The sequence below is a fragment of the Desmodus rotundus genome, chromosome 5 (assembly GCF_022682495.2).
Source record: "Desmodus rotundus isolate HL8 chromosome 5, HLdesRot8A.1, whole genome shotgun sequence".
Taxonomy (NCBI): domain Eukaryota; kingdom Metazoa; phylum Chordata; class Mammalia; order Chiroptera; family Phyllostomidae; genus Desmodus; species Desmodus rotundus.
Genome location: NC_071391.1, coordinates 1214374 through 1227823, shown reverse-complemented (window position 1 = coordinate 1227823; position 13450 = coordinate 1214374). Strand labels below are relative to the sequence as shown.

Below are 13450 nucleotides of genomic sequence, written 5' to 3'. Positions count from 1 at the left end.
GCCGGGCCCCCCCCTTCCAGAGCCCCTTCAGTGGCAGAGCCCTTTGTCCCCACACCAGCCTCACAGCTGACCCAGGGGCCTGGGGGCTTCCCATGGGGGCTGTGGAGCCCAGGTGAGGGTGTGAGGGCTCACTGGCAGGGGCTGAAGGGGGTCCTCAGGGTGGAGGCCCCTCAGGGTGGAGGCCCCTGACAGAGCCAGCTGGGCACCCCCAGCCCGGCGCCTGTGGCAGAGCGGGGCTGCAGCCCAGTGGTCTTCTGGGCTGAACCCCAAGGAGAACCCCCATGTGCCCTGGACCCGCAGGGCTTCTGCCCCCTCCTCACCACCCCCAGCACCCCCCCATGAGCCAGCACACACCTGGTGGAGGGGAGTCTGACAGCTTTATTCACAGACCCCAGGGGTGGGGCGGTGAAGACAGAGACATGGGGGGTGCCCAGGAGTGGACCCTCCACCCCCAGACCTGGGGGCCAGAGGCCAGCATGGGGGGCGTCATCGGCTCTGGTCTCTGCCTTGGGGACCCCACTGGCTGCTCTACTTCCAGCGCCCGCCGACCTTGCCCTTGGCCGTGGCCCCAGCCTTCTTGCTGCTGCAAATGGGAAGCAAGTTGGTTTTGAGTGTCAGGGGCTCCAGGACCCTGGTGGAGCCCCCTCCCCGCCCCTGGCAGGTCCCTGGCAGACCCCTGGCAGACATCCGGCCCTCACGGCCCTGCCAGCCCAGGCTGTTCTCAGGGAGAGGGGCCCGGCCTGGGCCCCCAAGCCCCCGGCGCACATTCCTGGCCCTGTCCAAGCAGCCACTCACCTGTACCTGGCCCGGCGGGGCCTGGGCAGCCGTGTGCTGAGGCAGTTAGTGTGGTTAGGAGAGGGGCTGGCACAGCGCTTGGGGGACGCCCTTTCCCCCCTCCCTTCCTGCCCGAGGGGAGCCACTTAGGGCTGACCCCAGGCCCACCCAGGTCCTGGCAACTTTGCCCTGGGATGAATGTGCCACTGGGTCACAGGCTCCCGGCTCAGTGGCCATTCAGATCCTTCCTCCCGGTCAACAGCCCTGGTCCCTGGGACTCGGGGCCAGGGAGGCCTCTGTCTCTCTCCCGAGTTTTGGTTACTTGGCCACTTGTTAGAGCTGGACCTGAGGTCAGGAGGTCACCAGCCCTGGGGTGGCGGTCCTAAGGATCTGCCCCTTTCATCTGAGGCCCACTGCCCACCAGCGAGCGGGGCACTGGGCTGGGGAGGTGGGCCTGAGGCCCAGGGCACGTGATCCCAGAGGCCGCCTTTCTGGACCGCCAGCTCCGGGAGGCCGTGCGGTGCCTGTGGCAGGCTTCCGGAGCCGGCCCGGCGCTGCTGGCCACCCCCCTGTCCTGGGTCCTGGGGGAGCCAGCGCGAGGGCTCTCAGACGTGTCCACCCTCGCACACAGGCATGCACACGCTTGCATGCACACACACCCCCCGCGGAATGGCCCGCTCCTGGGGCCCTGCCCCTGCCCCTGCCCCTCCCCCACACAGCAGAGCCCAAGAGGAGGGCCCGTCCCAGGGAGCGGCAAGGAGGCAGAGAAAAGTCTTAAACTTCGCAACTCCAAGCTGTCCTGGGGCCACCGCACACCCTGCAGTGGGACCACACAGGGACTGGGCTTGGAGACAAAGCCCCGAGAGGTGGCAGGGGGCCCGGGGTGGGCACTGGCTTCCCTGGGAACTGACCTCACAGACTGAAGTTCACCGTCCTGAGGCACCAGGCTCACAGAGGGGCTGGTGACAGACAAGGCCCAGGCCCCTCCTTCCCCGTCCCAGGTCACCTTTGAAGTGACACACTACTCGGATGCCCAGGCTGCCTTTGCCAGGCCGCCCGGATCAGCCCCCAAGCCTCCTGCCCAGGTCTCCCCACATGCCGTCCTCTGGGCTCTGAGATGGTGTCGAGAGGGGCGGGGGGTCTAGGGCCGCGGGCCCCATGTGCCAGCTCAATTGGCTGGCCAGTTAATCCTGTTACTGCTCTGCCGAGGGCCCGCTGCCTCTGGGACAGGCGGAAACCTCCGAGCCCCGGGTGGGGCAGGAGCTGCCGTCCCCTTGGGGCCACCTGCCCGGCGCAGAGCAAGGGGTGGGCGGGCTACTCACTGCTTCTGGGCCTGGTCGATGCGGCTCCTGAGGTTGGTGATCTGCAAACAACACGGACGACCGGGCGGCTTACCGTGGTGCGTCCCGGCCGGGCCACTCGCTCCCTCACTGTGTCCTGACTCCTCCGGCCGGAGGACACTGTCCCTTGGCCCTCAGGCCATCCCTTTGACTTACTGTCAGTGGCACGGAGACCTAGGCCGTGACACACAGCAGCTCCGGAGCTGGCCACTTACCTTGCAGCCGAGGATGCGGGCAGAGGGCATGGGCAGAGGGGAGGCTCGCAAAGGGAGCCTCTGACTCTGGGGGCCGCTGAGCTCAGAGCCACCCTGCCGCTCCCTGACCCCGCTGCTCCCTCCTGCTGACCGCCCGGAGGGAGCCCAGGGGAGGACAAGGCCCCTCCCCACCTGCCAACAAGGAAGGCAAGGCAAGTGAGCCTCAGGTGGGAACCTCCGGGTTGCAGGCAGGGCGGGAGGCAGCGAGGGCCGGAGGCGAGGGGCACGGCCCCTGTCACCTCCCTGCTCGCTGCCACCACAGCCTCCACGACTCAGGGCTTTGCCATGCGACAGGCGCGCCGTGCACCGCACACCACGAGCCCGGCCGGGAAGGCCCCGGCTACTCACAACTTGGCCAGCATCTCCACTCTGGCCCGGACGGTCATAATCTGGAAAGACCGGGGCGGTTTCAGGGCTGTGGGGGCCGAGGCCTGGGCCCAGCCGGGGCCTCCGTGGCTCCTCCAGCCCAGGACCCTCAGGGGCCCTGCCCAGGTATGTCAGGAGGCAGAGGGCTGGTCTGGCCTCGTGGGCGTGAAGCCCCTCCCACAGGCCAGCCCTGCCCGGGGGCATCTGGAGAGGACCACACTGTCCCTGTGCCCGGACCTGCTGGCCTGGGGGAAGCGTGGGCCCTGAGGGTGGCCCGGGAGGGGTATCGTGGCCTTCCCTCTGTGAGAGGGGAGGAAAGTGAGGCACAGAAGGACAGGTGACTTGCCCCAGGGCACAGTTCCTGAGAAGAAGCCAGGATTCACCTGGCCCGGCGGCTCCGGTTCCCCAATACCCTCTTGCCGGTGGCAGGGATGGCCGTGCGGACTGCCCCCACTGGGGGCCCTGGGCTGCTGCTCTAACTGGTGAGCCCCTCTCAAGTGACTCAGGCGGCCCCCTCTGGAGGGGCACTGTCCCAGCTCCCAGTTCCAGCTTTGGGGCGGAGCGTACAGCACCCTGCCGGCTCTGAGCTGAGATGGGGCTCAGGCCGGGTCCCCAGAGGAAGCGGATGTCTCAGGGTCAGTGTGTCCAGGACTTGGGTGTGCAGAGGAGGCTTTGAGGGGACCCTGGCCACCCTGAGGTGGGCTGGTGACACGGGATTCCGTACAAGCCCCGGGCGATTCAGAAACTGGACCCGAGTCCTCTGCCCGCTGGCTCAGGGCTCGGAGGCCGGCCTGGAGCAGCAGGGGTTGGCGCAGGGGGCCAGGCCTGTGGGGACTCGGGACACGGCTGGTGGGTGAGACCGGGCCCGAGCCGAGGTGCCAGTACTCACATCATATTTCTGGCGCTTCAGCTTCTCCGAAAACTCGTACTTGTCGGTCTCCAGTTGGTACAGGGTTTCCCAAAGCTCCTTGGCCTTTTCCCTGGGAGGTGGCAATGGTCAGATGCGGCCAGAGAAGCTCTGGAAGGCAGCCCCCAGCGGCCTCACGGAGACCCCGTGGCCAGGGGACCCGGCACGGGCCCCGCCTCACCTCAGCTTGTCCTCGCTGAGGTGGTCAATGTTGAGGGGCTTGCGCCTCTCGGCCAGGACCTTCTTCTTCATCTCCCGGGCTGTCTGCTTCTTGCCTCTCTTCTGATCGGCCTGCGTGGACCCAGCCAAGGGGCCTGGCCTTAGGAGGGGGCGCTGCGTGGCCCAGCCCAAAGGCAGGGGAACTGGGGACCCCAGCGGAGGCCAGGCCGTCCCAGGCCCCGAGCAAGCGCCCACACTCACCTTGGCCAGGTAGCTGCTATAGTTGGCGCCCATGGAGGACAGGGCCTTCTTCTTCTTGAGGTCGTCCTCTGCTCTCCTCTTGGCGTCCTCCTCCTCCCTCCGGGCTTTCTCCTCCTGGGGAGACCCCATTCCGCACCCCACAGGTCCTGGTCAGCGTCTGTCCCCTCAGAAGCAGGCAGGAAGGGCCCCGGTGCGGGCTCGGGCCGGGGAGGGGCACAGCCTCACCGCCAGCCTGTTCTGGCGCTCCCTCTCCTTCTCCGCGCGGATCCGCTGCTGTTCGGCTCTCTCTGCGCGGCGCTTCTCCTGCGGCCGGGCGAGCGGTCAGGGTCCGTCAGTCCAGCCTGGCCAACCCCGACCCTTCCTGAAACGATGCCCCCCACCCCCAGCTTCCCCACTCACGATCCTCTCCTTCAGCGCAATCAGCTCCTCCTCCTCCTTCTTCCGCGCCTCGAAGTGGCTGTCGATGAGGGCCTGCAGCTCCATGAGGTCCTTGTTCTGGCGCTTCTTCTGGATGTCCTGTGGGCGAGAGGCCCGTTGGTCCCCTCCCTCCTCGCCCTTCATCCTGCCTGGTCCCCCTGGGCCCCAGCACAGGAGCCATGGCTCCTTGGCCGCCATGAAAGCTGGAGGTGGCCAGGAACCCCTGAGCCACAGGGTCGGAGCAGTGCCCCCGACCCCGCGGGTGAGTCATCAGGACCCTGCGATGGACCAGCTCCAACTAGGGCCTGTCACTGTCCTCAGAGATGTCCTGCATGCGCCACGGAGAGGGGACACTGGTGAGCAAGGGACTGTGTAGGAGAGACCTGTGTGTAGGTGGATACATGGGTGGTGGATGGGTGGACAGTGGACGGGTGGGTGGGTGGGCGCATGGCTTGGCAATTTGGTGATGGATGGATGACGGGTAAAAGGGGGGAGGTGGGAGCAGGGGGAGAGATGGCCTGACAGGAGAAGTGTCCTCTGGCCCAGGAATGCATTAAAGCAGAATGGCCTGCGGTCAGGGAGCCCCAGCTCCGGACACTGGAGAGATGACCTTCTCAGGTCTTCCCAACTTGGGGTTGGGAACAGAGACACATGGGTCCGGGTTCCATACACTTACATCGAAGTCTACTTTCTCCCCTTCCGGGATCTTAGGAGCAGTGAGTCTGAAGGAGAGAAAGGGGGTCATGAGTGCAGACAGGCAGGGACCCCTCCAACAGAGCTGGCCTGGCCCCCAGCTGGCCGTCCCAGCCTCATGCCCTGGCACTTGGCTGAGGGCACATTGCCTGACCTCCGTTCTTATCAGATACATAACCCCACCTGTCCCCAGGGGGGCTTGACCCCCTCGAGAAGGTCCCACCTCTTGGTGTCCCTCTGTTTTGCCAACCTCTGGACACCTCCAGGGCACCCCTGGGTGTCCAGGAAGGGCACCCTCGGTGTCTTCCTCAAACAAATAAACAAAACGCCACGGGTGTCGGATGGGAGGCATGGCCTCTGTGGCTGGGAATGGCCCTCCTGACCCCTGGCATTTCTGGGGCCCCACTTCAATCTTCCCTTCTGGGGACCCAGAGGAAGGGGGCTGGGCGGCAAGCAGTCGTTGGAAGAAGAAAGGAAGCCCCCACTCCGGAGGCTGTGAGGCCTGCAGCGCCCCTCCCCCTCCCCAATGCATTCCAGATGGAGCAAAGAGTTAAAACGACAACACTGATTTTTTAAAACAAGCCGTAGAAGAACGTGGAACCGAATATCGATCAAACTGCTGGACGGGGAAAAGACTTTCTGAGCTCAGAAGGGCCCGCCGAGGGAGTGACGGCCGGATGAAGTGCACGCAGATGAGAAAGGCGTGTATGTGGAGGGAGGCAGAAGTTGAAGAGGGGGGAGAAACCCAACCCGGAGTCGAAAAGTATTTTCAGCAAATACAGAGAAGACTTATATCCTTATGCAAACGGATGATTAAGAAAACAGAGAGCTGCCTCCCTTAGACAAATGGGCAGAGGCCATAAGCCACCACTTCTCAAAGAAGAAAGAGGGCCGGTTCACCAGCCGGGGGGGAGGCCCGCCTGCAGCAACGGCAGGAATGCGAGGCAAGCAGCCCAGAGAGGCCCCTTCCCATCCATCAGCGCGGCTCCCAGGGCGCAGCGGTGTGGGGCGCAGACCCGCTCGCGGCCACGTAGGAGACCGTGCTGGCAAGCCTCGCGCAGAAAGCCCTTTGGCAGGGGCCTCCAAAGCCTTGGGAGCGCTCATACTCTTTGACCCATTAATTCCAGTTCTGGGAATGCAGCCTAGGGAAACAACCCGAAAGACAGAAAATGCTTTCCACCCGGCGTTATTTATGATAGTAAAATATTGGGGGAAGCCAGCACGCCCTGCACCAGAGCGACGGTTAGGAAAATTATGGTTTGTCCGATTGATGGAATATTATGTGGCCATTCAAAATATTTAAGAAGACTATGTAAAAACATGGAAAAATACTTATGAATGGTGCTACATTTTTAAAAAGCAGAATTCAAGGTTGTATAGACAGTCCAGGGTTTGAAAAACAGCTCCGAGTTTAAATCTTTTTTTCCGAGCCCGATGCATGGGAAGGGGAGGAAGAAATAGGCCTTTTCATTTCTTTCTCCTCTTTCCCGCAGTCTGGCTGGCTGGGTGGGAGTTATAGATGATTTTTTTTTTCTACAGGGGACTTTTATGTATTTTCCAAATTTTCTTTAATGAGGTGTTTTATTTTCATAAAGAAAACACAAACATTTTTTTCAAAAGGAGAAAGTATCTGGTGACCCGGCAGCTTCGCTTGAAATTGCTGACAAATAACGTGGTGGGGACGGGAATGTGCTGGCCCCCCACCCGGAGCCCCTGGCCCGCCCGGGAGCGGGGGGAGCCCGCGGGCGGGTGCGCTGCCAAGATTCCACCCCGTGCACAGCACACGCAGGCACGGATGTGCGGGGCGTCCGGGCCCAGCCCCAGACTACGAGCTGGGGGCTTCTGGGCTTATCTCAGCCGGGGGAGACAGAACTCCTGGATCCAAACAACAGCCCTGAAATCTCCCAACTGTGATCTGCCCTCCTGCCGGGGCTGTGGCTCCAACTCAAGGGGCTCGGGGGCCCCAGGGCCTGGGTCTGGTCTAGCTGTTGCTCCAGAGTGGAATTAGGGGGCCGGAACGTCCCGCCAGCCACCCCACTTTTGGGTTTCTTTCCCATCTCAGGCCCTGGGAGACCCCACAAGACAGGGTGGGCATGAGGGGGTTGAGAGAGGACATGTGGAGGGCTATGGGGCCTCTCTCTCTTTCTCTCTGCCCCTTCTCCCCCAGCTCCGGGTCCCCCTTCCTGCTTTGGCCTGTAGCCTTCTTCTGCAGGGGGTCCCCCTCGCCTGCACTGGGTGACCCAGGGCGGAGCCACACCTAACTGGACCTCCAGACTCCGGCCGTCTGTCCCTGGGGATAGAGTGCCGAGGCGGGGTCCGGTCCTCGCCTGTGGGGGGCGGCACCGGCTGCCCCCAGTAACGCCATTCTCACAAAGCGCCTTCAGCAGGCATCTAGGGTTGTGAGCTCCAAACAGGAGCGCAGCAGTGGCCACTTCCCCTCCGAGTTCTGGGTGCCAGCTCCTCTCCCACCGAGCCCCAGTGCAGAGGCTTCCTCTGGGGCACCTGGCCCCCAGTCCTGCAGGGGGCCGGTTTCCTCGGTGGCCTCAGCCCCCATCCAGCCGCACCCTCGGCGTTGCCCCCACGCACCCCATGCCCCCCGGCCCCCCCAGAGCCCTGAGCGCAGCCCCACCCAGGCCACCACTCACTTGGGTCTCGGCTTCTCCTCTGGTCACCACAGTGCCGGCCAGCAGGAGAGAGAGGAGAGAGAAGCCATGTGAGATGGGGGCCCACTCCTGCCCACAGGCCCCCAGGGTCCTCCCCGCTGCGGGCTGGCTGGGCTCTGGCCTGTTCTCCAGCTGAGCCTACCACCCAGCCCACTGACCCACCAGGGCAAGAGGGTGTTGTCCCCACTCGGGGCCCATAGGGTCCCAGGTGGAAAGCTCAGGGTTGGGGGGGCAGCCAGGACAGGAGGAGGAAGAAGGGACAAACAAAGATGAGACTGACTTGGGGTGGGGGTTTGGGAACAGGGCAGACCAGAGAGCTGGACAAGGAAGGAGGCGGGGTGGTGGGGAGGGGGCCATTAGCATCCGCTGCCTGGGCTCCGGGTCTGCCGGCCCGTCCCCACGACCAGCCCCTAGGCCTGCGGAAGCTCAGAAGGGACAGCGCCCGTGAAATCCCACAGTGGACCCTGTACAACGGCCATGCCAAGCAGCCCCCGCTGTCCCTCGGCTGGAGGGGGATGGAGGGCCGGGGAGACAGAGAGCGGGCGGCGGCAGAGCGCATCCTCCCCCCCATCACGGGCACCAGAGCAGGGACGCGTGGCCCTTACCTTCCTCGTCCTCCCTGTCCACCTCCGCCGTGTCTCCTGGGCACAAGCACACAAGCAAGAGAAAAGCCAGCCAGCCAGGCTGCAGGCAGCGTTGGCGGGAGCGGGGCGAGGGTAGGACTCGGGGACACAGGCGCCCGGACCAGCTGCCTCCTGGGCGGGTGGACCGGGACCTCACCTTTGCCTTTAGCTGGGGGCCAGAGAAGTGCCATCTGGGGAAGGGGCTCAGGAGGTGGGTGTGGCCATGAGGGGCAGGGGGCCCGGGGGAGTACAGGAGGGAGGGAGGGCCCTCAGCAGCCTGGGGGGACCAGCCACTGGCTTCTTGGAGCCTTCCCTCTGGGGCCGGTGGGGTTCACCTTGGAAAGCCGAGACCCTCCCCAAGGTCGCAGCCCTGGTGCCGGAGGTGGGCGGTCCTGGGGGTCTCGGGCAACCAGGTTAAGAAAGCCTGTCAGTGCCTGGGGCCTGTGGAAGTGTTAGTGGTCCCAGCCCAGGGGTCCACGGGCCTGGGCCCACTCCTCCCTGCCACTCAGGGCTGCGGCACCTGGCACCGGGCCCTCTGGCCCTGACGGGGGGCTTTGCTGGCACTGACAGGACAGAAGTGTGCGGTTGAGAAACCCTCTCTGACCTCTCTCTGCCCTTGGCCGTGGCCAGCAGGCCCCCGGGGGGTGGGGTCGGGGGACCGGCCTCACTGCACTGGCCTGTGTGTGCGCCCAGCTCCTGGACCACTTGGGTGGCCAGGGCCCAGCAAACAGCCCGGCATATGTGGGCCCGGAGTGGCCTGCAGTCAGCACCCTGGGCCAGGGCTGGGGGCGGGAATCTGAGGGTGCAGTGGGTGCCCAGGAGCAGAAAGCTGGTCAAGGGGTCGGCAGGGGGCTCGTGAGGGACAGTGATGGGCTGCGGGGTGCCTGGCTCTCTGTGGGGGCCGGGCTGGGCAAGCACCTGGGGGGCCCAGGGGTCTGGACGGGAGGGGGGCAGGCCGAGAGCTGGAGGGAGAGCAGCCACGCGGCAAAGCGCCCCCGGCAGCAGGCGGCAGCGGCCTGGCACCCCTGGCTCCTGTCTGTTTGTCTGTCTGTCTGTTTGCCTCAGGGCTGGTCAGGTGGCCTGGTGACCTAGCAGCTCCTACAGGCCTGTCCCCTAGACGCCTCTGCCACCACCCGAAGCCCCTTTGTCTCGCAGCTGGTGGCCTCTCTGAGCTCAGGGAAGGCAGGACAGTTTCGGGGTGGCGTGTGAGGCTCAGGCCCAGCCAGGAGGAATCATGTGCGTGGAGGGAACTAAGGAGGAAGCCCGCACGGGCCCCTGACCTGGCCCCGCAGCTCCCTCCCCACGGTGGGGCCCAGCCCTCACTCTGGGGCCCATCTGGCTTTGACCCCAGCGATGGGTGGGTCGCCCGCTTATTCGCACGCAAGGCCCCCGGTTGGTCGGGTACTGCCGTCCCCGCCTTGGGCCTCAGCCCGACTTCGTGCTTCGCCTCATCCCCACCCCCAACTTCCCCTCTCCAGCCTGCTCTCCCGGGCTCAGCCTCTCCTCTGCTCCTCTCCACTCCACCCTAAGCAGGCCCCCACACCAGCCTCCCGAGGCCAGCACCCCTCTAGGGCCTTCCAGTAGGCGTGGCCACCCCCAACTTCCTGCCGGGGGGCTTTCACCCCCTCAGCCAGCCCTGCCTGAGCCAGCACTCCAGGCCTAACCTGTCCCCACTCTGTCCCAGCCCATGGGACCAGGGCGAGAGGCACACGGGCAGCGGGGTGGGGAGGGAGGGCTGAGCACAGGGGGAGCGGGGCTCCGGCCCTGGGACGGGCGCCATACCTTCTTGGACCTCCTCTGCAGCAGCAGCACATGTGGGGAGAGAGGGAGAAAGGAGCTGTGGTTTGGAGGCGAGGACGGGGCTGGGGGGGATGGGGGGCAGTGCCAGGCAGAGGCAGGGTCGGCGCCGCACCGTGCGTGGGCCACACGCCTCGGTTCCTTCTGGGCCGGGCTCCTGCCCGACCCGCACACGGCCATGTGGGCGCACGTGCCACGGGGGACTGAAGTCACGGCACATACCTGGTTCGTGAGCTTGGTGGGCTAAGGAGGGCACGGAGCGTGAGGCAAGAGCGCGGGTCAGAGGTCAAAGGAGGAAGGGTCCGAGGTTAATGAGCACAGCCGGTCACCACGAGGGAGGGTCAGGGGCCGGGCGGAGGGCAGCATGCGGGAGGCGAGCAGTAACGGTCAGTGTCGGCCCCGGGGGGCTGTCGCGCCCCAGTGCCGTCCCTGCCTCGCGCGCGGGGAGACCGAGGCTGCAGGGCTCAGCGTGGGGCCCTGGCTCTAGCTTTTGTTGTGACACACGGGGCTCGGGGCGCGGGGGCGCCCGGATCCCATCTCCCCTCCGCCCTGGAAGGGCGTCTGAGCCAGGGCCCGGCTGCAGGCGGCACCATGACCTCCCTCCGAGGCTAGGCTGCTTCTCCGTGGCCCTCCACTCGCCCAGCTCTGGGCCAGGGCTCTGACCCAGCCAAGGGGTCCAAGGTCACAGGGGCTCTCAGTGACCCCCCGGGGCGGAGGACTCTTTTCAGGGATCCAGAGGCCAGGTCTTACCTCACATCTGGCCCCTGTGGGACCCACCGGGAGCCCTCAGGGTACCCCAGTCTGGTCAAGCACTGGCCGAGGTTAGTGGGTTATGTTGGGGCCACATGTGGGGGCCCCTTGGCTGGCTGGTGCCTCGCTGAGTCTGGTTCCTCACCCTCCACCCCCACATGGGCTCCAGCCAGGCCCTGGGCCCCACATGGGGACCAGAAGTCCTGTGCACTCATACCTTCCTCATGGACTTCTGCAGGCAGGGGGGCGCCGGGCGTGGGGGGCAAGAGGAGAGAGGGCAGGGTCAGGCCAGGGGCACACTGCACATCCTCAGGGCGCCAGTGGGGCCGAGGGCTGGGGGCGGGTATGGCCACGCCCCTGGGCCTGCTCACTTACCTTCCTCCTGGGCCTCCTCTGAGCCGGGGTGGCAGGTCCAGGAGGGAGAGAGGAACAAGGGCAGTCATCAGTGGGCGAGTGGGGGAAGCCGGGAAAGGGGGCCAGTGTGAATGGGGAGCGTGGCTGTTGGACTCAGGGGCTCAGGGACCCGGACCTTAGCCCTGCCTCTGCAGAGCCGCCTCCCCTGGGCCCTGCCTGGGGTCTGCCGCCGGCGCCGGCCCCGAGGTCTGGCTGACTCCCACTCTGTGGGTATGAGATGTGGGGACAGGGGCAAATCCGTGCGTTGCAGGAAGACACAGGCCCTGGGAGAAAGTCGGCAAGGGCTGGGTGGCATCCAGGTCTGCCTGGAGGTGCCGGCGGTCCTGTGAGTGTCTTGGAGGGACCCGGTGCAGGGGACCCAGCCCGCTGGCCACATGGCCATACCACCTTCCCAGGACCATGTTCCCACTCAAAGTCTTCCCGCCTTTGTGGCAGAAAAAGGAGTATTTTGCTCACGTTGTGAGGGGAGCCGAGTGTTTTCAAAACATTTTCAAAGCACAGCACCCAGAAGGCCTCACAGGCAGCCCTGCTGGGTGAGGGTGCGTGCGAGAGGTTCGGAGGGCCTGCCATCCGAGCCTGGGAACCGCCTCTCCACACGGTTCCCAGGTGCGCCTGCCCGGGCACGGCCGGGAGGTTCCCACGGACACCAGGCGGGTGCGAGGGCGGGGCTGGCCCAAGGTGACACAGGGCGCCGGGGAGGGGGTACAGAGAGACAGGTGGGGCCTGCCCCACCGGGCCCCCCACGTTAATGAGGGTGAAAGTGTTAATGACCAAATCCGGGCTGAGTGCACACGGCAGGGCCTCGACGAGGATGAAGGATTAATGAATGATTAATGAGCGTTTGTCTATGAATCGGTTAAGGAGATGGGAAGTTGGCCATGACGGCAAATGGGAATTAATGGTGAGGAAGGTGGACGGTTAATTGTCGAGCTCCGGGAGGCCCCAAGGGGCCTGAGGCCAGGCGGATGGAACCGGGCAAGAAAGGTCAAATTCAGGGGGAGGCCGGGTGGGGACTCCGGGGCTGCACACTCACCTTCCTCCTCACACTGTTCTGCTTGGGAAAGAAGAAAGGGTGGGAGTGCGTTAGCAGGGCTGTACCTGGGCCGGCCTGCAAGGGAGTGGGCCCAAAGAAGGCCTCTGGCGCCAGAGGAAAGGGCCACAACACTGGCTTTCGGGGGTGTCTGGGACCCCAGGAACCTCTGTCCTATGGGGAGGTAGCTGACAGTGGTCAGGGTGCCCAGAGCTCCCTGGGGCCAGGCCACCCCCAACAACCCACAGTGCAGGCTGGGGACTCCAGGGCAGGGTTCCGATGTGACCTTCGAGAACGAGGAGGCCTCGGGCACAGCGGCAGGCGAGGGGAGCTCGTTTTCAGAGGGGGGGTTGCACTAGCACCCACCAAACGGGGCAAAGCTGGGGCTTCCAGCCAGGGGTCCCCGAGGAGAGCCGCGCTGTCCTCTGTGGGACGAGAGCCTCCCCAAAGGGCCACGCGGAGAGAAGGAGGAGCCTCGACACTTACCCTCTACCTGGTCACTGTGGGGGGGGAGAGAGAGAGGGAAGGGGGTCTTCGCTCAGCTCAGGGGGTTCTCACACACCCAGCCGAGGCCCAGGGGTCCCAGGCAGGCCCAGACGGCTACTCACACTTCCTCGTCAGACATCGTGGTGGGCTTTCCCTGGAGGGGCGGGGGAGGCCAAGAGCGGAGTTAGGGGTTGGCTCCATCAGGAGGTGTTGGGACGGGTAGGGGGTGGGCCAGTGAGGGGGCATCTGCGGATGGGGTGGGGGTCCACGTCTCTGGCCTTGGGCGGGCCCGTTCCCACACGTGGGGCCTCTCCTTGAGGCCCCCTGCTTTCCTCCCAGGCCCCAGACTCAGATGTGCCCCTCCCCTTCCTGCCCTGGCCCCAGCCCGAAGCTTGGAATCCCAAGCTGGACGGGATGTGGGGAGGTTGTGGCGCCGCCCCCGCCCCCACCGAGGCTCTCCCAAGTGCTCCCCGAGGAGGGTGGTGCGTGTCCGGGCCAGCGAGGCCGTCCAGGCTG

General features: G+C 65.5%; 1 protein-coding gene across 15 annotated transcripts in view; it reads right to left on the bottom strand.

Annotated features, from left to right (window-relative positions):
* Positions 1 to 358: 358 nt before the first annotated feature.
* The window catches only part of LOC112317085 (troponin T, fast skeletal muscle), a 51509-nt gene continuing 38417 nt past the window's right edge, over positions 359 to 13450 (bottom strand). For 3 of the 15 annotated variants that reach the window (XM_045183177.2, XM_045183179.2, XM_045183186.3), the window contains 17 exons: positions 13057 to 13088; positions 12935 to 12948; positions 12452 to 12469; positions 11380 to 11397; positions 11222 to 11236; positions 10477 to 10497; positions 10240 to 10254; positions 8440 to 8475; positions 7817 to 7835; positions 5155 to 5200; positions 4461 to 4577; positions 4287 to 4364; positions 4062 to 4175; positions 3823 to 3932; positions 3624 to 3714; positions 2097 to 2137; positions 359 to 583 (listed from right to left, as the gene is read on the bottom strand). In XM_045183177.2, the coding sequence (XP_045039112.2) occupies positions 529 to 583; positions 2097 to 2137; positions 3624 to 3714; positions 3823 to 3932; positions 4062 to 4175; positions 4287 to 4364; positions 4461 to 4577; positions 5155 to 5200; positions 7817 to 7835; positions 8440 to 8475; positions 10240 to 10254; positions 10477 to 10497; positions 11222 to 11236; positions 11380 to 11397; positions 12452 to 12469; positions 12935 to 12948; positions 13057 to 13088 (840 nt within the window). In that variant the 3' untranslated portion in view covers positions 359 to 528. Of the gene's footprint in view, positions 584 to 2096; positions 2138 to 2716; positions 2758 to 3623; positions 3715 to 3822; positions 3933 to 4061; positions 4176 to 4286; positions 4365 to 4460; positions 4578 to 5154; positions 5201 to 7816; positions 7836 to 8439; positions 8476 to 10239; positions 10255 to 10476; positions 10498 to 11221; positions 11237 to 11379; positions 11398 to 12451; positions 12470 to 12934; positions 12949 to 13056; positions 13089 to 13450 lie in introns of those variants that run through there. The other 12 variants (XM_053923990.1, XM_045183192.3, XM_053923989.2 and 9 more) reach the window with 10 other exon arrangements.